At 55.6% G+C, this 23360-nt stretch overlaps 2 protein-coding genes and 2 non-coding genes across 6 annotated transcripts in view; all 4 read right to left on the reverse strand.

Annotated features, from left to right (window-relative positions):
• Positions 1 to 21: 21 nt before the first annotated feature.
• RPS17 (ribosomal protein S17) lies at positions 22 to 3136 on the reverse strand. Its single transcript, XM_074880450.1, has 5 exons — positions 3072 to 3136; positions 2663 to 2814; positions 2272 to 2377; positions 600 to 665; positions 22 to 152 (listed from the first exon to the last, which is right to left on the reverse strand). The coding sequence occupies exons 1-5, from the start codon at positions 3072 to 3074 to the stop codon at positions 72 to 74; spliced, it is 408 nt and encodes a 135-aa protein (XP_074736551.1). The 5' UTR covers positions 3075 to 3136; the 3' UTR covers positions 22 to 71.
• Positions 1783 to 1908, reverse strand: LOC141948525 (small nucleolar RNA SNORA71). Its single transcript, XR_012630500.1, has one exon. It is a non-coding gene; the product is annotated as a small nucleolar RNA SNORA71 (small nucleolar RNA).
• On the reverse strand, positions 2493 to 2624 carry LOC141948520 (small nucleolar RNA SNORA71). The gene has a single exon (XR_012630495.1). It is a non-coding gene; the product is annotated as a small nucleolar RNA SNORA71 (small nucleolar RNA).
• Positions 3137 to 3910: 774 nt separating the features above from the next.
• Positions 3911 to 23360, reverse strand: part of CPEB1 (cytoplasmic polyadenylation element binding protein 1) — a 42667-nt gene continuing 23217 nt past the window's right edge. For 2 of the 3 annotated variants that reach the window (XM_074880124.1, XM_074880126.1), the window contains exons 4-12: positions 14436 to 14662; positions 12593 to 12842; positions 12173 to 12286; positions 11964 to 12068; positions 10849 to 10985; positions 9433 to 9631; positions 6515 to 6609; positions 6192 to 6272; positions 3911 to 5341 (exon numbers count right to left, since the gene is read on the reverse strand). In XM_074880124.1, the coding sequence (XP_074736225.1) occupies positions 5231 to 5341; positions 6192 to 6272; positions 6515 to 6609; positions 9433 to 9631; positions 10849 to 10985; positions 11964 to 12068; positions 12173 to 12286; positions 12593 to 12842; positions 14436 to 14662 (1319 nt within the window). In that variant the 3' untranslated portion in view covers positions 3911 to 5230. The remainder of the gene's footprint in view (positions 5342 to 6191; positions 6273 to 6514; positions 6610 to 9432; positions 9632 to 10848; positions 10986 to 11963; positions 12069 to 12172; positions 12287 to 12592; positions 12843 to 14435; positions 14663 to 23360) is intronic. The other variant, XM_074880125.1, reaches the window with a different exon arrangement.

A 23360-nucleotide genomic window follows, 5' to 3' on the forward strand; every position in this document is an offset into this window, starting at 1 on the left:
ACAAGCTTCCAAAGACCAGCCTTGAGGTGGTTTCCCCACGTTTATTGGAAAAGTGACATACAGCGACCGACTCAGAGCGCTCCTCGGGGCGTTTTGAAGTTCATCCCCACCGTGGGCTGCGTCACCTGCAGGTTGGACAGGCTGCCGAAGTCCTGGAAAACAGTGCGGGGTGGGGATGGGTCACAGCGCCCTGCCCCGCCGAGGTGGGGGAGCTCCCTCCCGGGGGCAGTGGCAAGCGCAGACCCATCCCAGGGTGGGTTCCCGGCTCCAGAAAGAAGGGGAGACCCCCGCCCTGCTCCGGAGAGCGGCTCATCGGTCCTACCCACATTCACCTCCACGCAGCGAGTCAGCACCCTAGGGTGCTGCGGGAGGCGGGGAGGGTCCTAGCTAGCAGGGTGCCGGGCAAGGCCACCGTGCCAAGCTCCTCCCAAGCACCCTACGGGAATGAACCCGCCCGCAGGCCCCAGGGAGGAGGGGGAGGGACCCCCACCACCCGCCGAAGCCTTCAGCCGCCACCATCGAGCCCCTCGGGGCAGCGGGAGCGCTGCTGGGGCTGTGCCACCAGCCTGGCAGGGTTAACGCGGGCAGGGGCCACTCACCAGGAGCTTCAGCATTTCCTTCGTGTCTGGGTCCACCTCGATGATCTCCTGGTCGAGGGCAGAGACCTGGGGACGGAGGAGAGACAGACGTGGTCTGATGAGGCCCCGCAGCCACGTCCCTGCTGCCACCGGGGTGTCCCCGCACACCCGCTCCCGTCCCATCCCGTCCCACCACTGCCCGTTGTGGGGAAGGGCTCCGGCAAAGAATGAGCCAGGAGGACCCCAACAGAGACCAGCCCTCCTGCCAAAACACCGCGAGAGGCCCCGCACAGGGAGAAGAGCTCGTTTTAGGGGAAGCCTTTGGAAACCTGAGACCTAACCAGCTCCACACCAAGGCTGCCGAGAGTCCCTGAGGCTGGAGCCCGGCCACCGCAGCGCCAGACAGCAATGCTGAGCGACCGCCTGCACTGTCCCACCCCCAGGACCTGCGGTCTCCTGCTCTTGAACCCCAGAGCCACCCCCTCCAACCCTCTCTGGACCCCAAACCTTGATCTCCACGTGCTTCCTTCCCCAAGAGACTACATCACACCAGCTATTTTTGTAAGAAACCACAAATAACGCTGGTTTAGCTGACACTGAATCAACAGCTACGGCACGGATGCTCCTTCCCTGCTTGGGGTCCCTCCAGGGGTGACCTCTCCCACCAGCGCCACCTCATCCTGCCTCCAAAACTCGGCTGGAAGGTCACTACGTAAAACACACACACAGTTGCCCGAGCTGGTTCCTGCGAGCCCCCGACACCAGCCGTGTGGGTCAGCACCGTGCCGACACCTGAAATCTGGGGCGCTGAAGCATCCAGAGAGGGTCTGCAAGGAGCTGCTTGTGTTTCACACGTCATTTCAAACCGTCGGGAGCGAGGGAGTCAAACCAAGCCCTGGTCTCTTGTGGAGAGCCGTGTCGCCTCACCCTGGGCTACCAAACCAAGGAGCCAAAGCAGGCAGGAGACTCCCGAGGCAGATCCCCAAGTCGGGGGGACAGCACCACCCCACCGTATCGCACTGTCACAGCTCCCGTGACATCCTACCATCGTACCTCTTCCTCCCAAATCCTCACTAAAATAACTTTCATGTAACCAAACCATCGACCACTTGGGAGAGCAGAGGTAACAGAGCCGAGCGGTTTTTGTCCAGCACAGAAACCAGAAGCTGATCACAGAGATCCGCAAGGGGGGCAACACGCACCGTGTCTGAAGGCTACAGGGTTTGGGGGTGACGGGATGGAGCCCATCAAACACGGGAAAGGCTTTCGGAGCTCCTCTCCCTGCACTATCAACAACTGGGTGAGACCTCAACCCCCTGCAAACGCAGGTTTAAGGCAAGAGGAGGTTTCACCAATTCCCTCTCTTCAGCAGCATCTGCTTTACAGCAGGTTTCGAGCCACTCTGAAATATCCTCCTGCATTCCACCACGTTGGTTTTTTTCCTCATGGAAAGTCGAGGATGGGTAAACATCTGCTGACCAGCAGCAGTCGAAACACAAGAAGTCAGGTGCCCTTCCCAGCCCCGACACCAGGCCAAAATCCGCCTCCAGTCCTCCCAGACCCAAACCCTCCTCAGCTCCTCCTGGCTGAGGTTTTGTTTTAAAGAAATTTGGGGCCACTAACGGAGAAGATGCCCCGAGGCAGGACGGACAGATGCCGAAGAGGGGGCCCTCGAGCGCAGCCAGAGCCTCACCTCGGGGACGTAGTTGTCCCTCCTCTCCCTCTCCTCCTCCTGCAGTTTGATGGAGATGCCTCGGACGGGTCCCCTCTGGATACGCTTCATCAGGTGGGTGACATACCTGCGGGGACACAGCACGGTCCAGGGCTCCCCCACGCCCGCGTCTCCCCCCTCCGCCCTCCCGCTCCCCACATCGCCTCGTCCCCCAGCGCTGGGGGACGCCGGGGACGGAGCCGTGTCCGACAGCGACAGGGTTTGGGGAGGAGGGGACGCGCCCCCCCAAACACGGGACAGCTCTCGGCGTTCCTCTCCCTGCACTATCGATGACCGGGCCACGGGCGGGGCCGCGATCACTTTCGAATGCAGGTGCCGCGGAACTCCCGCCCGAGCCCCCGCCCCGCCTCACCCCGCGATCTTGTTGCGCAGCTTCTTGCTGGGGATGATGGCGATCTCCTCGCACACGCGCTTGTTGGTGTGGAAGTCGTTCCCCAGGCGGGTGTAGTACTTCTCGATGATCACCCGCGCGGCCTTCTTCACCGTCTTCGTCCGGACGCGTCCCTGGGCGGGGTGGACGCCAAGGAAACACCGGTGAGGCCTCCGCCGGGCCCGGCCTCCCGCGGCCCCTCAGCCCAGCCCCGGGCCCCCCTCCCCCGGCCCGGCGCTCCCTCCTCAGGGCCTCCCCCGGGCCGGCTCCCGCCGCAGCCCCTCGCCCCGCTCCTCCTCGCCCCCCGGAGCCCCTCAGCGCCCCGGGGGGGAGCGGCCCGGCGGCGGATGCCGGCGGATGGCGGCGGGTGGCGGGCGCGGCCGGTACCCACCATGTCGGCGGCGGCCGCGGCAGGAGCGCAAAGGACGGCGGGAGGCGCGCGGGGCCGCCGGGAGCTCGCGGCGCCCACAGCGCCCCCTGGCGGCTGGGAGGGCGCCGGCAGCCGCTCCGGGGGCGGGGCTCCCCCGGGTCCTAGAGCCCGCTGGCCCCCGCAGGGCCGGCTCCTCCGCTGGCCCGGGGCTACCCGGTCCTCAGCGCCCCTCTGCTCCCCTGAGCAGCCAAGGAGACAGCTCTGGGGTGAGCACCAGCTGCTCGCACCTGGGGCGGCGATGGAAGAGGTCACAGAGCGCCCGCAGCCTCCCACCAGCCCTGGGAGCATCCTCCAGCCCCCGAAAGAGGAGGGGTGGCCGTGCCGGGGGGGGTTGCAGAGTTACCCCGTGCAGGAGATGGAGGGGGGCATGAGGAAGGAGGACAAATCTCCCCCTCCAGGTACACGGGGCACCCAAGGGTGTCCACCATGGACAGCCCCACTGCACCCCACATCCTGCAGCCAGCCCCCCAGACCACCCCCCCTCTGCCCAGGAGGGTGGGAGTACTGAGGGTGGTGTGGGACAGTCCAATTAGCCTCATTAACTTGCTGCTCTAAGTAGGGGAGCTCCAGCTGGAGCCTGGCTGCTGCTGCTGAGGGTCCCAGAGGTACCTGCCGAAGGAGCCACTGGTAATTGGTATCTAAAAACACATCTCCCAGCAGAGCCCTCCCCCCAGCATCCCTACGCTCCCCCCGCCACCAGCTCCCAGCTCTTTCACCACCCAGAGCTGAGGAGGAGACACCACAGCCCAGGGGGTTGGAGAGATCTCTCACAAACCACACAAGCAAAGAGCACAAGAGGGTGTTTTTTGCTGCAACGTGTTTATTATGTGCCAAAAACTACACCACAGCTTACTCCACGCGTCTGTAGGAGAGTGCAGTCTTGCCTGCATATACTACAATGAGGTAGAGACTTCACACACAGCTTCACAAAACCCCACAAAGAGCAGCTGGGATATGCAACAATGCAACATCAGCTCAGCAGGAAAAAAAAAATAAAGAGGGAGAAATTATGACACTGGTTCTTTGGCACACAGCTTCCAATAGAGGGGAAAGTAAAAAAAAAAAGTTCTCAAATCCCAGCAGCAGCATTTCAGTCGACTGCACCATAACTCCGTACATTTCATAAAGGAAAGGAAAAGTACTTGTCCCCTCTAAGAGAAAGGGCTCCTATGAACCTTCATCTGTCCACCGAAATGCAGCCCTTTTTTAGCTAGTTACAAAAGAAAAGTTAAGTCCTGTGACTTTGTGTGATTAAAAACCTCTATCAACCCCCCTTAAGTGCAACTTAAAAAAGTGCAACAAACTATTTAAAACTATATACAGCAGCTCAGAGATCGTTTATCCGGTCCAGTTTCAAATCCAAAAAAAGCCCGTCCTGTTCTGTTGCAAACCCCTCGATTTACAACTTTCCACCAGCAGCCCCCAGACACAAATTGCAATAATGTTAAAAGCTGCCAGGAAAGAAAATCTCTCGTTTCAAACGACTTAAAAACTGTTTAAGAGTGTAAAAAGGAACTGGTAAAAACCCTCGAGCGTAAAATATGAAATATGATTTGGTTTAAATGAAGAGCAAAGTCTCCTTGTTGTTACAGTAAAAAACGCCAGCTGAACATTCAGTTTTTTATGCCGTTCAGATGGGGGTTAAATGAATGGAAAGGCACTGTATGGCAACTGCAAAAAAATGGAGCCAATGAGACCTGCATTATTACCATCAGTATTGCAAGGAATGTAAAAAAGCGCCTTTAATAAATAAAAAACCTAGGTGAAGGCATCTGCATAAACACCTTCTCAACACGTGGCCCTTTTTTTTTTTTTGCTTCTCGTCAGCAAACTAGGAACCAAAGTCTGGGAACTGCAGAATTGCTTGAGGGGCGCTCCCCCCCCCTCAAAAAACCCCCAAACAAAACCCGACAAAATTCACTGTGCATTAGTGCAGAAACAAAAAGACCAGCAAGTGCAAACGTGAATGTAAGATTTTTTTTTTCCCCATTAGTCCTCAGGAAGCACGTTCCCAGCCTGGGTCTGGCACCAGCAGGCACGCTCGTGCGCTCTCCACTTGGCAGGTTAACAAAAGGACTTTCTCCTGCGCCCGCAGCAGCCCCCGAGCCTCGGCGGCCTCTTTAGCTGGAGTCTCTGTTCTTCTGGTTGCGCATCAGCGGGCGGTGGTGACGCAGGACCTCCATGGAGTGCTGCCAGTGCCAGCAGGAGCGACAGAAGTACTTGAAGCAGATCTGCGGGGAGAGCAGAGGGGCAGCGCGGTGGGGCAGCGCGGTGGGGCAGGGGTGTCCGGGCGAGGCAAACAGAGCCCGGCCCGCCGGCCAAGTGCCATCCCCTCCCTCCCTCCCTCCCGGTTCCACAGCCCACACCAGCACAGGGATCTTTGAAGCAGAGGGAGGGAATTCCAGCAATGCTGCCGGAGGGTGTGTTGTGCTGAGCTTCCAGACTGGCCCCTTTTAAATAGATTTGAAAAATCCAGATCTGGGCACTGGCCAGCAGTGGCAGGCAGGGGCTGCGGCAGCTCTGCCCGAGCCGCGGGCAGGGATGGGGCAGCCGCCGGGCTCTCCCCGCGCTCCCGCTGCCCCCTCTGCCGCGCAGCGGAGCGTGCTGCTGCTCGCCTCCCACCTAGAGCCCGCGGGAAGCCGCCGGAGCCCGGCCCAGCTCCTCTGTCGGCAGCACGCAGAGGTCAGCCAGGGTCCCCCTACATTTCGGGCAGCCCCAGGACCGACCACAGGGTGACGGCACTCCCACTTCCAGCTTGTCACAGCTCGCAGAGCGGTGGCCTCCCCTCGGGGCACACGGTTCTGGTGGCTCTGGCACAGCACCAGCAGAGCCAGGGCATCCCCGGCTTGAAGCAGGCTGGAGAGCTGCCTTCGCCTCCTGCTGCGCACCCGCCCCGCCCGAGGGCTGCGCCTCCTCCGAAAGAAGGGCCCAGCTGGGGCTCTTGTGAGAACGCTGCGTCCGCCCCGCTGGGCAGGGGACAACAGGCACCCCCAGACACTACAGCGAACGCTGCCGCGTGCAGGGGAGCCTGCTGCTCCCCGAGGAAACCCCCCGAGCACGGCGGGCAGGAGCAAGCCTTACCTGGTCTCTGCAGAAGAAAGGGCCAGGCTGGGCGCTGCAGACTTGGCACATGGAGTCCTCCAGGTACGGGTCAATCTGAACCTGCAGCAGAGCCAGGCAGTGGGCACAGAGTGGTGCTGGGGGCGACTGCCCACTCCCTGGGTGGCCTCAGCAGCACCGATCCACTGCCCTAGGTACCCCAAATCCCCCACCAGCACCCCTCACAGCCGGTGGAGCAGCACTTCACCACCTCCCTCTGCCTCCGCGGGGATATGGGGCAGGCCGTGCAGGTCACGGTGCTCCCAGCAATACCACCCAACAGGCACAGATTCAGCTCCACTCACCTTTTTAGTAAACTTGGTAGTTTTGATTTCCACAAACGCAGCAGTCACCGCCTTCAGATAGCTGCGCTGGTTGTTAAAGGTGACACGGCCAGACCCTGGAATGAGCCAGACCACGAGTGTTAGACTGACCCAGCACCTGCAGTAGGAACCGATGGAGGCCGAGGGAGCTGCTGCCAGCACCACCCCTTCCCCCGGTGCCGTTCAGTCACTGGCAAGGAAGCAGCTTTTGCAGGGAGACCGTATCCAAGGCCTGACGGCTCTGCCTGCCTCCTTCCCCAGGCAGTAACAAAAGCACAGCAGGCAGCTGAGAGCAGAAAGGCTCTTCCATGGACACCTCCAGGCGGGTTAAGACGGGAGCTTGAGGGCAGCAGCGCTCCCAGGAGGACCGGCAGCAGCCGGGCAGACAGAGGGAGGCTGCCAGGGCACTGCTGAGGGCAGCGCAGCAGTGGGCTCCACGCCTGCACCTGAAATAAGCCAGTGCCGAGACAGCTCAGCAGCTTTTATTTTAAGCCTCCCACTCATCCCGGAGCCTTGCATTTTGCAGCTTCATTGCCAGTCAGCAGCATTCCTGCACCACTCGTTTCCAGCCAAGTTTTGTTAAGCTCCAGAAAAACATCTGTGCTTACCTACGAGTTTCTTTTCTCGGTGTAAGAGGAGCTTTGGGTGTTACAAGACTGTCCAGCACTCTGGCAGATCGCTAAAGCTCAGCTCACCACTGGCAGTCGCAGTGCAAAGCACTACCCAGAACCCACCCACTCATCTCCTGTGGCATCACACGGGACACAGGCTGGAGGGCCTGGATCTCGTTTGGGGTTACGCTGCGTACAGGGATTGCAGCTGCACTCAGGGGATCCTCCTCCTTCTAAGAGGGTCAGTTCCATCTCCTAGTGGGAAGCCCCTGAAAGCCATCTGGGCAGTTGACCCCTATCAGCTGGTCTCAAAGGCAGCTGCTCACAACTAGTCAGACACTGATTCCTCAGTCCATGAGCAGGATCATCCTCGACCCGAGATGATTCAGCACAAGGCAGGTTACACACAATGGTCTTCCCTTGAGGCGCCTTCTGCCAAGCAAGCCTGAGGCAGCATCTCAGCACAGGAGATGCTTCAGTCAACACAAACAAAATTAGGGTACAGTTTAGTTACTGAAATTGAGTTTATATTGCTGCAACTTTAACACAACTTCAAGGGTGGAAGCATCAGTGCTCTTGGGAGCCAGAGATCTCACCTACTTGAGGGAGCAACCCGGGCTCTGCATGAAGCCCCAGGAGGTGTTAAGGTCATGCTCTAGGACCTCACGGTACCAGCACACCAAACTGCCCCATACAAGGCTTCATCCGTGGTCACACTAAGGATTTGCTTGGAGCCTCATACTTCCATTCCAACTCCTTGGGACTGTTCCCCCAAGGCCATTTCAGTGGTAAAGCACTGCAGCACCACAGGCATGTCCCAAGCCTGGACTAGAAAAGCCTAAAAGCTGTCCAAGACAGCGACGAGCAGACAACAGCTCTGCACTACCAAACTCTGACATTGTTCCTTCCTGGCAACACACAGGAGATTCCCTGTCCCTTCTGAAGTACATGATTTGCTACAGCCTGAGTCTGGAACACTGGTGCTCCTGCTCAAGCTGTAGGGTTTTCCCACACAGACCAATAACCTCAGTGCTGTTCCCCAGCCCATGACACCACCAGGGAGATACAGGGGACACGTGTCATGACATGTGATGTCTCAGCACCCCATTCCCCTTGGGGAGGCCGTCTCAGCAGGGCACAGGGCTGCTCTGTGTTACTGCAGGGGCTGCGCTCACACACACACAGCCCTGTCTGGGAGGTGGGACCTCAGAGGCTCCATCCTTTCCACCTGCAAGAGCACTGCCTGAGCAGAGGTCATGGTTCAGGGCAGCAGCTTCAACTGTGGGCAGCTGGCTTGCAGGTTGTGGTCTCGGCCCCAGGAAGGGAGTGCTGTTCAGGAGTCACAGAATCATCTCTGTTGGAAAAGACCCTGAAGCTCCTCCAGTCCAACCATGAACCTCACCCTGACCGTTCCCAACTCCACCAGATCCCTCAGCGCTGGGTCAACCCGACTCTTCAACCCCTCCAGGGATGGGGACTCCCCCCCTGCCCTGGGCAGCCCATTCCAACGCCCAACAACCCCTTCTGCAAAGAAATCCTTCCTAAGAGCCAGTCTGACCCTGCCCTGGCGCAGCCTGAGGCCATTCCCTCTTGTCCTGGCGCTTGTTCCTTGGTTACACATCTCCAGCACCTCTCTGACCCTAGGAAAGCTGATGCCCTGAGCTGTGGCCATGGCGTCCCCCACAGACCCACTCAGATGAGGGGAAGCCTCTCCACTTGTGCTACCAGCCGCCTTGGAAGCCCAAAGTGACAGTGCCCTGAAGGGGGGCCAAACAGCACAGTGAGGACAGGATGCTGCCCACAAGTGCTGGTCAGCTGAGCTGCCCACGGCCCTGTCCTGTTCCTGCTGCCCACCAGGAACGGCCAACAGTCAGTGGGGCTGAATTTGCCCTGGCAGGCAGCAGAAGCCAGGGTAAGACCCACAACCGTCTCTGCTCTAGGGATGGAAGAGCAGCTAAAACAGCATCTAACAACCATTAACAACTTTAGCAATGCCTAAGGAGACATTAAAGACCTTGAGCTGCACTGGAATGATCTAGGACCTCCCAGTTCCCAGGCACATTGGCTCTGCCAGCCCTCTCCAAGGCCTGTCTTGCCTCCCCACGGCCAGGAGGTGAGGAGCATCACCCGTGGGAGAGGCTGGGGGGACATCTGCTCCCAGAGCAGGCAGAGGCAGAGCCTGGCACTTTGGGCAGTATTCCCCACTGAGGGACCAAGCAAAGAGCAGTGCTGCAGCCTCCTCAGAGCATGCTATGAGTGACTACTGATCCTGACAGGATCACCACTTACCGATGGGATACTTGTGCTTGTCCGTGTCGATGCCAGCATAGATCACCCCTCCAAACAGGTCACACATGACAGCTGCCAGGGCCTCTGCATTCAGCATCCCATGCAAAGCCCCCACAAACACTGTCTTGCTGGGATCAAGCCGCTGCGAGGGACTGCGCACAAAGTTGCTGTCTGCCAGCACCCATGGGATCACCTGCACCTGAAACCACACACAAGCGGGTTGGGTCAGCCAAGGGCCTGCAAAGCCACAGGCCGTGCTGCTCCAAAGTACCCTCGGCTCACAGCAGAAGCCATCCCAGACCCTCAGACTTTACCCACAACCTGAAAATGTTGCTTTGTTATTGCTGCTCAAGGGTCCACATCCAGGGCACTACAGCCCTGGAGCTGCAGCCTTGCTCCAGACACCCCACGAGGCGCGTTCAGGGGAACAGAGACAACTGCCATGCCACTCTGCTTCCAGCCAAACTGGAATCCAGAACACTGGTCCCTTGGAACTGGCAGCCAGGAAACAATCCATGCATGAGTGGGTGTCACCTACTGCCTGCACCTGTGTTTACAGCCCCATCAGATGCCTCCCTGCACAGAGGGCTGTTATCGGAGGAGATCAACGAAACAACCCACCCACTGCCAATTTCGACAGGAGCTTCCATCTGCTAGACAGCTGATATAGGGCTCTGAAGAGGAGAAACTTCTGCCACAGCTAAATCACCACGCATGAAAGTGCTGCCAACAGCCAGACACCAGGAGCACTGTCTGGAGCGCAATTAGTTTGTGCCCGTCTAGATAAGAGCTGAATCTCAATTTTTTTAACTCCACAGACTCACAGTTGTACCTCATCTATAGCTAAGTTCCCCTTTATGGGAAGGCCAACCTGAACCTCTGGCAGCTGCAGAACCTCCACCTCCAGAGCACAGGTCAGCCAGCCAAGGCTGTTGTTGGGGAGCAGCTGCAGTTACCAAAACATCTGCCTGCCGTGAGCATGAAAGCCATTCATTCTGCAAGCAGATGAGGTCTAATAAAGCACCAAAGGGATCAAAGTCTGTCTCTGCAAGCAAAGGTGTGCTGGAAGAAGTATGAAGCGGGAAAATCCCTGTTTCTGTGCTCCTCTCCAGCTAACTAAAGCTGCTCAGCTTCATGACACCAGGGTCAGGAACAGATTCAGGAGCTCCAGGTCAGTTTGACACAAGCTGTTGTGAAGGACACAAACACTGGTGTGACACTTCCCCCTACTTGCCTGCATCCAGCCCTACTGCGGGAACACATCAATCAAAGATGGCCACGAGCCACTCTGCCTTCTGCTGCTGTTTTAGCCCTGCTTTCCTGGAGCACAGTAACGGTGTGCACCCCCTTGTCTCCAAGGATCTCATCAGCAGCCCCTGCTGTCATCTGCAGGGCTACTCTCATGGGTCTCCTCACCTCTTTGCAGCGCATCCTGCGGCTGGACATCTTGAAGTAGTACTCACTAAGCCCATCAGGGCTCAGCAGGTCCTGGGAGCATGCCTGGAGCAGAGCACGCACAGATTTCTCTGACTCAAACACCAGGTAGACATATCCTTTAGAGGTGAAGGGAAAGAAGCAGTTGTTAGAACTGTAGTGGAGGAGAAACAGATCATCCCAATTTGCAGACACCCTCAAAATCATTCTCAGATGCCACCCAAAGTATCTGCTCTGCATCTCCCTTGCTGACCCCAACCCCTTGTAGGGGAGGGCAGTGATTTGCAGCACCTGCCCCAGCAGACTCTATACACAGGATCTGCCCATGACACACAGAGCCCGGCCAAGCTGGGAAAGAGCCCAAACTCAGCACAGCACGAGGGGGCAGGTTGCCCGTGTCCACACTGTCCCCCGTGCACGCCTAGATGTGACAAGTGGGCACCACCAGCTTGGTCTGCAGGGAAACAGACTCTGCTTCACATTTAAGATGTCTTGGCCCAGAAATACAAGTTCAGGGCTTATAAAATCACTTCCATCAGTGCCAGCAGCCTGCATCTTGCATTGCTGTGGTGATGGAACGAGGCCATTGGGCACCACTGAGCCTACAAACTAGCCACTCCTTACCCCGTAGCTCGTTACTGCTTACACAACACATCAGCCCAGCTACTTCAGACAGGATTATGCCCCAGGCACTGCTCAGCTCACCAGTCCCCGCAGCCTGCCAGCCTGCCGCAGACCCACATTTGGATTCACCGCATGCACTTTACGCCAAGGGTGCATGTACTTCGGGTGCTCACGCTGGCAGCGGGGACTGGTGGCTATTGCCCAGAGCGAGACAGCCCCACGGGGGGCTCCAGAAGCACCAGAGCGCGTTTCCCCCCCATCCCACGCCTCTGCCCAGCCCTGCTAGGGATGGGTAGGGATGCCAGGTTCAAGGTGACAGTGCTCTGCAACCCTGGTGCTGACCCAAGTGAGAGCGGGACATTTACCCTAGGGTGCTCTGTACCATCCAGTCACCAGCATGCAGCCGTACCATCCCAGCATCCGTGCTGTAACATAGCATGGGAAAAAACGTAACCCTACCGTGTCGCTATTACCTTTAGGCATATTACCTTTGGGAGGGCAGCGTGGGTGTTTGCCATCCTTACCAGGCCACTCCACACTCAGTGAGCCAAAAACACGGAAGGTGTTGATCAGTCCAGCTACAGACAGAAGGAGAGAAGTCAGCATCTCCCAAAAAAGCTCCATCCTACGCCCCCGTGATGTCAAAACCCAAGGCCTCAGTGCGGGGCCAGGGACTGCTCACCTTCCGTAATGTCCCATGGGACTCCTCCCAGGAACACTTTGCAGGAGTAGACGGGGTTCTTGTAGTTTCGGGGAGGCAGCTGCCCGCTCCAGGTACAGGTTGCTTCATTCACAGCTTGGACAAGAACAAGCAACGCTCAGTACAGGACCGTTTACTTCCCACTCCCACAGGTCTCCAAGCAAATCCCCATATTCCACAACCGTAGGTTCACCAGAGCTGCAGCAGCAACAGGCAGCTGCCCAGACAGTCTGCCTGTTTTTGTCAGCAGGTAGACCCAGAGTCTGGCTTGCCCATGGAGAAAGGTCTGATGTGCTGCAAACTCGTGTCCAGACACATTACCTGCATTACCTATGTACCCCCCAAGAAGCACAGGACCATCACCACACACTGAAGCCTGCTGAGACCCACCATCCAGCTTACCTGCTGCTTGCCTGTGAAGCCTGGCTTCTCTTTCAATACTGAAAGGGTCTTCTGGAGAGTCCAGAAGATCCCAGGAAGGCCACGCGGATGCTCCAGGCCATCTTTTTGATGCACTAGCTGGGGAGGAAGTTACTGCAGCCAGGGCAGCTTGATCTTGATCCAGTCGGGACCCCACTCCCATCTTTAGGGGGTCTCTTGACACCCCGCTAAGGGGCAGGAAGGGCAGAGGGGGGGAGATGCGAAGGCTTGACTGCAAGAGAAAATCCACATTAAAATCCAGCTTCTGAGTAAGAGCACATAATACTGGAGGTCACGTACCTCATTGCTGCAGAAGCAGCTCTGTGATCTCCTGTTCTCTTGAGACCCTCTGAGGTCTGGCAGAGGCAGGAAAGCAGCCACCTCACCTGTCCCAGCAGCCTAATGGGATCACAGTTTCCCTGGGAAAGGCCTGCCCCTGCAGCCATTTTCCACTGAACCCATGCCAAATTATCAGCAGCAGGGATTGCTAAGCAGGAGGTACCCTGCAGACCACAAAGCCAACAGCTCCCCTGGCCTGCACAGCCTCAAGGACAGCCACCACCCCCAGGGAGCACCAACCACCCCAGGAGGAGCCTCATGTTTTGCTCCAGGCAGCACCCATGAGCTCTGCAGGCAGCCAGCTGGCTCTCGCCCTCTGCAGACCAGCTCCCAGGCCTGCCTGACCAGGGTGGGGACTCAGCTGGCTGCAGACCCAACCGCTCACAGGTTTAACATGCCTCTCCCAGAGTGGAAGGAGTAAAAGCACGGATTAATAAAACAGCAGGGATGTGAGACACTGTGCAGCTCAGTGCCAGCCGCTCTGCGGATCTAGCTGTGCGCTGCTGCGGCACTGCCGCCCACGCCGAGGCCATGCTGGGGAAGGCCTGACCTTCACAAACAAGGCCAGCACAAAGCTCTGCCACCCCACACCGCCTGCCATCGTCAGAGCCCAGGGTGCTGCAGCTGCTTACGGCACCCCTGCTCGAGCTCCCGATTCTCCAGGGTGGATCATAGGAGAATCAACTCTCTAGCAAGCCAGCTGTGTCCTTCACGCCCACCCCAACGTGGGGGTCAAGGCCACAGCCACACCACAGCAGAGCCAGGAGCAGGCCAGCCCTGGCTTTAGGCTCCGGTCCCAAGGTTGAGCCATGCAGCAGCACCCACAGAGCTGGCTGGAGCCAGGCTGCCCTGCTGGCACCCAGAGCTGCTGCTCACACTGCAACGCAGACCCAGTAGCACAGACTGGGTCAGCAAGACAGACACTCGCCTCGCTCACTGGCTTCCAAATTTAGCTATGCTTTAGGGAACGGGAGCAGGCTAGACCCAGTTTGCTCTAGAAGAAACGGCCCTGAGATGGGGAAGTGCAGTCAGCAAACAGGGAGGGCAGCGAAAGGCAGGGAGAGGAGCTCCTAAGAAGCCCAGGCTGAGGCCTGGAGGCAACTGTGCTGATCAACCATGTCCCTGCTGGGATCAGGGCACAGACACGCTCCTGCCACACACCAGCTCGAGCACTCAGATCCCTCTGGGAGTTACTCTAACCCATTAAGGCTGCAAGGATAAAGCCAAGACGCCAAAACATTATTTAGAAGAACAAACATATAAGGATACTGCTAGTTTGTGCTGAAGGACAACTGCATGAGCAGCCCTTCTTCCAAACCTTGGGCTGCAGGAGAACCTCTGTCAGTATGGGCATGACAGCTCTCTACCACTCCCCTTCCTGAGAGGCAGGGGCTGTGCCTTGCAGCATCCCCCCAGCTCTCCCATGCTCCCCAGAAACACAGCAAGACACCAGGAACCACAGAGTGGGTGCAAGACCCAAACTTACAATCAAGTCTGAGAGGTGGTCAGAGCCAGAGCTGAACCCACTGGTGTCCGAGTCCGAGGGGCTGCTGGAGCGGGAGTCCAGGAGGGAGCGGGAGTCCAGGCGGGAGTTCCTCAGGGTTGGTGTGGAAAACTTTTCTGACAGGTCTGAACCAATGGGGTCTAGAGGTAGGAAACCCAGCGGGGGCTTCCCCAGGACATTCCCAAGAGGGTTACTCAGCATGCTGAGAACTGCAATAGAGAAAGAGCCTGTCAGTACTGCAGCATGACACACCTCCTTCCCTCCCAGCTCTCATGGCAGAGACCCAGGAGGGTACTGGGCTCCTGTCAGCCCACAAACAGCTTGTCCAGGAGGTGGCACGTCTGGCAGGTACCAACCCTCTGCACAGCTCCAGAAAGGCTGCACGCTCTTTGCCATCAGTTGCAGCGCAGTGCCACGCAGCTGGAACCAACGGCGCCAGCCTCATGTTGCCAACAAACACCAGGGTGGGTTCCTCTCCCGAGGCTGAGATCAGCCAGGAGAACCCACTTCACCTGGGAGCAGAACTGGAGACCCCACATGCTGGTTACAGACCTCATACAGGTGTTCCAGACAGGCCCTCCACCCAGCTCATGCTGTTACACTGGCATTTCTTGCTGCTTGTGCTGGAGCAAGCTGGGGCCCAGGGGTCAGCTACCCACGCAGTTTTAGCGACAGTGGGTACAGACTGGGCCCACAGCCAGTGTTTGCTGCACACACCAATGGCCAGGCTGAGAGGAGCAAGGCCTGACCCATTAGCAGGCATTTGCAGGCTCAGAGGTGGGACACCACACACGTCAGCCCCAACAGGAGCTGGCTACAGGCAGCCAGCAACGTGCCAGTCTGGCCTGCTGACAAAGGAGGTGCTTCACAGGCAGCAGTGAGCACTGTCCCCGGTACACGTTCACAACAAGCCTGTCTGGTCAGGCCTTTGCCCGAGAGCCGACAGACAAGTACACGCCAGACTGCTTCCCTCGCACAGCAGCAGGTTTTCCTCCCACTGAGGAGAATCAAGGCAAGCAAATTCCTCCCTAAAAACAGAGCCAGCCCCCCCACCCCGTCCCCAGCAGAACACCAGGCTGAGGGGTCATAAGTGCCATCCTGCACCGTGGGTCAGTGGTGTGGGGCCAGCTGCCACCCAGAATGAGAGGAAACACAGGGCAGGCTTGGCCACACAGGATCCCACGGGGGCACAACACCAACCAGTTCTATTCAAAAGGAGCAAGTCTCAGCAAGCTGAATGTGTCCCCAAACCAAATGAAAAGAGCAAAGCATTCAGAAATGGTTTTAATTATTCAGAGGCTGCAAAACAAGGCAGCTTGCCCTGAAGCTTTCAGTTTTTAGCAAAGCAAGTCTGGGGTCCACTTGATATCCTCCAGCCCTACCTGATCACAACCAGCTAGGACCACAAGGTTTTTAACCCAGATTTTCAGTAGCTCTTGTGCAGAAGAGGATTAATAATCCAAAACACTGTCCAAACTAGGTGAGTAAAAAAATGCCATCAAGCTCAAGCACACTATAGTCAGACACCGGTACCAACTCTGTGTAAGTGTCAGAGAAAGCTGCTGAGCATGCCTGAAGCAAGATGCTGGGATATACCTGTCCCAAGCAGCGTTATCTAGTGGCACACCTGCAGGGAGCTGGCATCTCTAGCCTCACACCACCAACAGGAACCCCAGTCAGGTACAGTTGTGTCCTTTACTTGAAGCATCTTCCTCAACCCGAGGCAGAGCTGGTCTGCAGGAGCCCTCAGCGACAGTCACAGCACCTTCCCACATATGTAGAGCTTCATCCCTGGGAGTTTCCCCAGCAGAGGTGCAGACCCATTTTGACTGCAACATGGACTACAAACTCACCTCTGACCACACTTGGAAAGGGACCTCCTGCCCTTTGAATATCTGCTTGGCTCTCCGACAGCAGCACCTGGGCTTACACCCAACCCCGCAGCCACAGAAAAACCTCCCTGGCCTGGCAGTACTTACCCTGGGCAGAGCTCGAGCGGCACCAGCCCCGCTAGCGGCAGTGGGTAGCCGAGGGAAAGCTGCCGCAGACGGCTCGAGCCGGGGAGGAGACTGCTCCCTCCTAGTCACAGCACAGAGCAGGGCAGAGCATCTCCCAGCCCAGGCAAGCTGCACTACGCTGGTTTGCCGACTTCTCTGAAGCCACGTGATGTGTTTAAAAATACAGCCAGTGTATTGTTCAAGGGAGACAGCTGAATTTGTTAAACAGGCTCAAAAATCTGATTAGTCACTAAACAGTACAAGAGTCAAAGCAAAGCAGCTGATCCCATGGCCCAAGCCTCACTGCCGACAAACGCTCCAGCGCTGACGCCCTCCTCTGCCATCGAGCACGGTGGGTTTGTAACGCCGGGCAGCGAGCAGCCCTGTGCTGACCCCATGTGCACAGTGTTTAGAGACCTGGAGCAGCAAATGCCACAGATTCCTGCCAGGCAATGCTGTCCTGCATCCCATCTCCTGGTTATTGGAAATACTGGACCAGAACTCCGTTTGGGATGCATCAGCAAGGGTTCAGGGGCCCATCAGGAGTTCCCAAAGGCATTACAGGGTCCAACTGCTCTGCCCCATGTATTTTATCCTCATCTCTACCACCACTCTGGCTTGCTACTGCTTACACATTTGCTCCCAAGATTGCTTAGCTCTCCCCACAGCTAGAAAACCAGTAAGGCCAGTATGAGTGCATTCAAGTAGTAGGATTACTGGCCTCTAAAGGGACCTACTGTCTGGGCATCCAAGTTTCAGCACCTACCACCAAGAAAAATCCTGCTGGCTACAACTGACCCACTCCTAACCTCACGTCCTGGAAGTGCTGACATCCTGCTGTTAACGCAGACGGATTTCATCCACTCCAGAAGCTTTGACAGGTCTGCACAGGCAGCACTGTTACACGCTCTGCAGGCTACACTGAGCTTGTGGGAGACCCCACATCACCCCAGTGGGTCTGATTCAGCTTCACTTGGTACCTACAGCCACTCACAGGGACACTGGGAGGAAGAGCCATGAGCCACGCTCAGCGTTTCCTCCTTTATGCTTAGCGATCAGGTTGTGTCCCCCAAAGCCAGCCTCTGCAGGTCGCCTAGGAAACATCAGCATAAGAGACCACATCTTACTTCTCACCCCCCCAACCTGAAGCCATCCTGCTCCAACTCCCTGCCTGCAGGGTTACCCATCGAACCCCCTCCTGGGGGATGGGGCACAAAAGCCTGACACAGGTTGCCCACCTTAAAAAGCCCTCAAGTCATTGGGGCCACTCAGTAAAACGACAGTCTTCCAGGGAAGTTAACCTTGTCTCCCCTCCCAAGCAGACAGCTTGCAGAAGAGAAAAAAAACATTTCCAGCACACATGCAAGATGCATCAGCAATTTCTGGTGTCAAGAGCATCCCTGAAGAGGCTGAAGTGAAGCGGCAAACACCAGGTAACTACTCAGACTAAGAAAAAACCCTAAGTGCAAACGACTAAGTATTGTCTACATCTACGGGGGAAATTTTAACTGAAGGGTCAACGTGTTTCCCATTCATCTGCTCATACACAGCAGCTCTGCTGTCCAGAGCACAGCAGTTTGCAGAGAGCTTCTGGAACTTTTCATGCCTCCGCTTGGAGCTGCAAGAGAGGCACATGCCAACACTCCTCTGCAGGGGACAGCAAAAAAGGTAGCTTTTAATAGAAACTCAGCTCTGACTTTTGACTCACTGCTGCAGCTTTAATGACTGGATTCAGAGCCAGTGTGCTCCATCCCTAAGCACGTCAGCCAAACGCTGACAGATTTAAGAGCTCTGTGGAGCAGTCTCGATACCAGCGTGGCACTCTTCCAGATCACGGGCACTCAGGTCACTCTAGAGAATGAACATTTTACGAACCACTCCTCCTTAGTTGAGCTTCCCCTAGTAAATGCTATCAGGACAACTGTGTTGTAATACATCCTCTTAATTCCTGCATCATCCTGGGGCCCCTAAAGATACCGTGGGGAGCACACACAAGCATCTTGGACCTATCACACCCAAGCCAGACACTTCACAACAGAAGTATGCAGAGCTATGCTGAGCCCACTGTGGTGGTTTCACAGGGTGGCTAGTTTCAACTCTTCAGGCCAAGTCCATCCTGCAGACCACAAATTATCTTTTAAATCTGGTTACCAACCACTGAGCTACCACATTTAACATGAACTTACCTAATCTCAAGCAGATCACTCCATCAGCACAAGCTGCGATTCACAGCACACACCTTGGGAAAGGCACCCCAACAAGATGCCCAACACCCAACCCAACCGGCCTCAGAATAGTTTTTACTCTTCTGTGTGCTGGTTAGGCTTGCAATTTAGGATTTTCAGCACCTGCCCAGGACCTTGAAGCATGTAGCTTTCTTCCCTGCATACTATAATTTCCAGCCATTTAAGAATTAGACCTTCCTGGTAGCTTTGACCAAGCCCATTTTGTAAGAGATGGATGTAAAGATGAGCCCTAAGGAGCCAGGCTTACCAATGTTGGCAGCTCAGGGAAGGGCTCTGGGTAAATAAACCACCTCACCACTATGCTGTTGACAAATGACACTTTAATGCCTTGAGTAAGACCTTAAGATAAGAAAAGTGCTACACAGAACATCCACTGAATTTATTCCTGACAGCCAGAGTCAACAAAAAGCTCTGCCACCATGCAGCTCTGCTCTGAACAAGTACTTCTGCTTTAGCTTGGGTCTGTGGGAGACCACCCAGCAGAACAGGCCAAGAGCACATCAGCAGACCAGTGCTTGTGCTCTTCACTCCTTGGTGCGTCAGTTTTAGTCAAGTCACCTGGAAACCAAGTCTCACCCAGTGCAAACCTCTCACCTTACAGCTGTCCAGGTCCTTCTGCTCAAGATCATTCCCCACACTAAGAACATCAGTGGAAGCTTCCCCATAGAGGAAAACAGCATTTGCCATAGGGTGACAGGCACCACTGGCTCTTCACAAGCCTGACAGCACAGGTAACTGTCTGCGTGGACAAAAGAAACTCGCGTTGAGCAGAACCAGCACGCCAGGCCCCAGACTCTGACATTACTGGCGATGTCTGACACCTGCATGCTTAACATGCAGACAGTTCGACACCGCATTTGGCAGTGGCACTCAGTGCTAGATGAGCACATGCATGCACTTTGTGAAGTCATGTTCCAGCCTTTAAAAAAAGCCTATTTAGAAGGGACCAGGACTTGTCTGAGCAGGTCTACAGTGCTGAGGCCTTCTGAGGGTCATGTTTGCTGGCTAGCACCACCAGCAAGTTTAGACAGAGGGACATTTCAAACTCCAGAGAGGAGATACCAGAAGTTTGTCTGCTGAGAGATTACTCAGCACAGGAGGGATAGCAGACTGTGAAGACCTCCCTTTCATCCACCAACTACTACTTACACTGGAAGTCCACCCTTCTGCCCTGATCTCCTTGCCCTTACCAAGAGAAGCAGGACAGAAGAGATGGGTTTCAGTGCCACGGTGCTTCTCCTTCCACTTGGAGACACCTGCCGTGCCGAGAGGCCGCAGAGCTATATGAACATTTGGGGCAGGGTGGCGGAGGAGGGAAGCAGCGTGACCGAGGCCCTGGAGACTGAACACAGTGCAGTTTCTTTTGTCATTCATCAAATGAGCTTGTAAAGAAAAAAAGGCTGATGTCCTAAACAATAGCCTGCTGCAGTTCCAGAAAAACAGCTCGTCTGCAGTTTTTACCGCCCAGCCAGACTCTACCCTGGTGGGGTGGGAGCAGGCTGAATGTTTTAGTCAGCCAAAAAGCAGCACCTCCTACAGACACTAAGCAACTTCATGGCAAGAGAAACATTTGCATGTCTGAAAGGCAAATGGGCACCTTAACCACCTCCTACAGCTACAGTTAACATCTCTGTAGTTACAGCAGTGACACAGTCAGACAAGCTGCCAGAGTGAGTTTTCCCCCTCCATCACACACAAGCACCGAGCTGTTTAAAGCATGACCCGCTCACCGCAGGGGAAGGGGTGATCAATACTCCAGACTAATCTTAAGTGAAGTTTTAGCACTTCAGGCCTGCAGCCAGGGGACCTCACACTGCCTATGAGGAGCCAGCACGCCTGCAGCCGCAGCACGGGGAGGGCAGGGGACACCAACTGAACCAAGCCCAGCAGAAGCTGCGATGACAGACGTAAGGCTGCAGCACATGGTACAGGAACAGGCTTTGCATGGCACAGGGAAAGCAGACATTGGATTCCCCCTTCTATTCACTCCTTAACAGGGAGCTACAGGGAACAGGCAGGCTCTTATAGGTGCCTAAACAAACAGGGAAAAGCTGCAGCAAGAGAAGTGGCACAAATAATTTCTCTTAAGTAGAGCAGCCATGGGACAGGGCCCAGAGAGGTGGAAGGCACTCAGAGCTCATCTGAGAAGCAGGTTGGATACCTCCAGAGGTCCTGTCCAGCTGAAGTCTTGCCGATTTGATTAAGATTCCCATTACTCCAATGGAGAAAAGTCACTGCTATTACGAGAAAAGCCACCTGAAGTCAGATGCATGCACCCTCTCCAGAGCTGTACATCACAACAGAAGTCTCGATCATCTTGAGCCAACTGCCAACTTTCAAGAAAAGCAGCTCCCAGAACTGCAGATGTGATCAAACCAGCAGTAACCATAATCTAAATAGGAACTATGGCACAGCCCTTTTTGTTTCTGAACTACAAAAGAGGAACCTCTGCCCTGACAGATTCTCCATTTGGGGCGAAGAAGAACTGAGGATATTCGGGCAGCTATTTCTGGTTTGCTAAGAAGGGGGCAGGGAAATAAAAAAGGCAGCATGATCCCACAGCTGAACCACAGAATTAGAGTCAGGACACCTGAGGTCTATTCTTGGTTCTGGCACTAACATGGTAAGTCACTTCCCCAGCATGCCCTGAAAAATGGAAGCAGCAGTAGAACTAGGAACACGGAGAAGCTTATTGCAATTAACATTTGAGAGCACAGGTCCTCCTCCTGTGCTGAGAGTGGGACCTGGCTGACAACAAGCCTCACTGTTTCTTGAGGCAGGGAATTTACTGCTGCATTTCTAGGAAGGGAAAAGATGCCCAAGGTAAATTTCAAATCAGTAAAGACAGCTAAAACACAATTCAGGATTAGAAGTGCACAGATAATTGCATTCACTAAACAGACTGCCACAACTGTGTTTGTCTTTAAAAAAGATCAGAACATTGAAATACAGCAGGTTTTAACATGTATCAGTCCCAGAGAGATTTAAAAGCCAACATATCCAGGTCAAATTCCGCACAACAAGATTTAGCTTTGCAAGCCTCAAGAACAGACACTTCTATATTTAAGTACCAAACTCCTCTCAATTATCTGCTGCAACATCCAGGGTGCAAACTCTGCAGCATGTGTTACTTTACATGCTAACAAGGATGAGTGACTCATTTTCACTGCTCAGCTGCATCACAGTTTGTGGGGTGTCAAGTCTATCAGGATACCACCTTTAGGGGAAGGTATGGGACAGGCTTTAGTCCCAAATGCAATCTTATTTGCAAAATGGCACACAAGCCTCACTAAGGCATTCAGCTGGCATAAAGCCTCTTACTTCATCACTAGGTTGGCACAACCAGCATCACCAGTGATGCTTGCAGGTTCCCTGTTACCTTCCAGAGGCCTGCACGCCTCAGGTACAGAATCAGAGCTTCAGGGGTTTGCTTTACCTTCCCTCTGCACTCTTGGAGAGAAAACAAGCCAGAGGGGCAAGGAGGGAAGCCGGGCATTTATCTGTGCCATCTCAAACTGATGGTGGCTGCTGCTGTGTCTGAGTGGCCTGTGAGCTGGCCGTAGCACAGACATCACCTGTGATTCAGCTGTTTTGTCAGTGCCTAAGGGACCACGCACAAGGCGAGTGAGCCAGGAGACATGGGATACAAGGTGCCGAGGTGAACGATGCAGCACAGGCTGGAAACACCCTGCCCAGGGCCGCTGCCCTCAGCCCCAGCCTCTGGATGTTAATTCAACGCCACAGCGGTGGCACACAGCATCTGTGCAGTGACAGCTAGAGGACCACAGCACCTTTTGGAAGCAGATCATTTCAGAGCCAGCTCAGTGGAGGTGCCCATTTAAACAGGCCTTGATCTGGGAACACTGAGGCAGCCCATGAATTAGTTTCTACAGCCCCCTTGGGCTATGCTACTTTTGCCACCCTCCAGCTGCTTTCCTATCCTCTAGCTGCTTTCCTATCCTGCTTTGAGGAGGAGGTTGGACTAGATGACCTCAAGAGGTCCCTTCCAACCTGAATTACCCTACCACCCTAAAAAGACAACCTGTCAAGAGCACTGCAGAGGGCTTAAGAGGTCCTCTTACAGCAGTCCCACATGCAGTCACCACATGAGAAGTCAGCTAGAAGGATTTCAGCTGTACAGACAGACCAAAGACTTTTTGCTGGCTTGCTGGCCTTACCCCTAGAGTCACCACAATGGCAGGTCATCCCACAACACCACACTACACAGCCTGGTTACCAGGGCAGCACACTCTGCTCAGGCACAACACAGCACCAGGGACAAACTCAAGTCTAAGGCAGGAGCAGATGCTGAACTCAGAGCCTGTCCCACCAGAGCTGGGGAAGAGCAGTCATCACTCCTACCTTTTGCTACAGGCAGCCCCAGCACGCTGGGAGAGCAGCTCCCAAAGCCATGCAGAAGTCCAGGCAGTTCCCCTACCCAGCTTCAGGTGGAAGCACTCAGACCTGCACATGCTGTAGGGTTTGTAATGAAGGCACTGAACCAAAGACACATTCAGGGCCTCTTCTAGAGAACTACCATATTACCACTGATCAAGCTGCCACAGACAAAGCCTTCCAAGTCTGCTCTGCCCAGCCAGCACCCCATCCACTGCTTAGACAACAAGCAGCGCAAGGGCTGGAGGAAAACCTACCCACCCCATCTC

The sequence above is a fragment of the Strix uralensis genome, chromosome 11 (assembly GCF_047716275.1).
Source record: "Strix uralensis isolate ZFMK-TIS-50842 chromosome 11, bStrUra1, whole genome shotgun sequence".
Classification (NCBI taxonomy): domain Eukaryota; kingdom Metazoa; phylum Chordata; class Aves; order Strigiformes; family Strigidae; genus Strix; species Strix uralensis.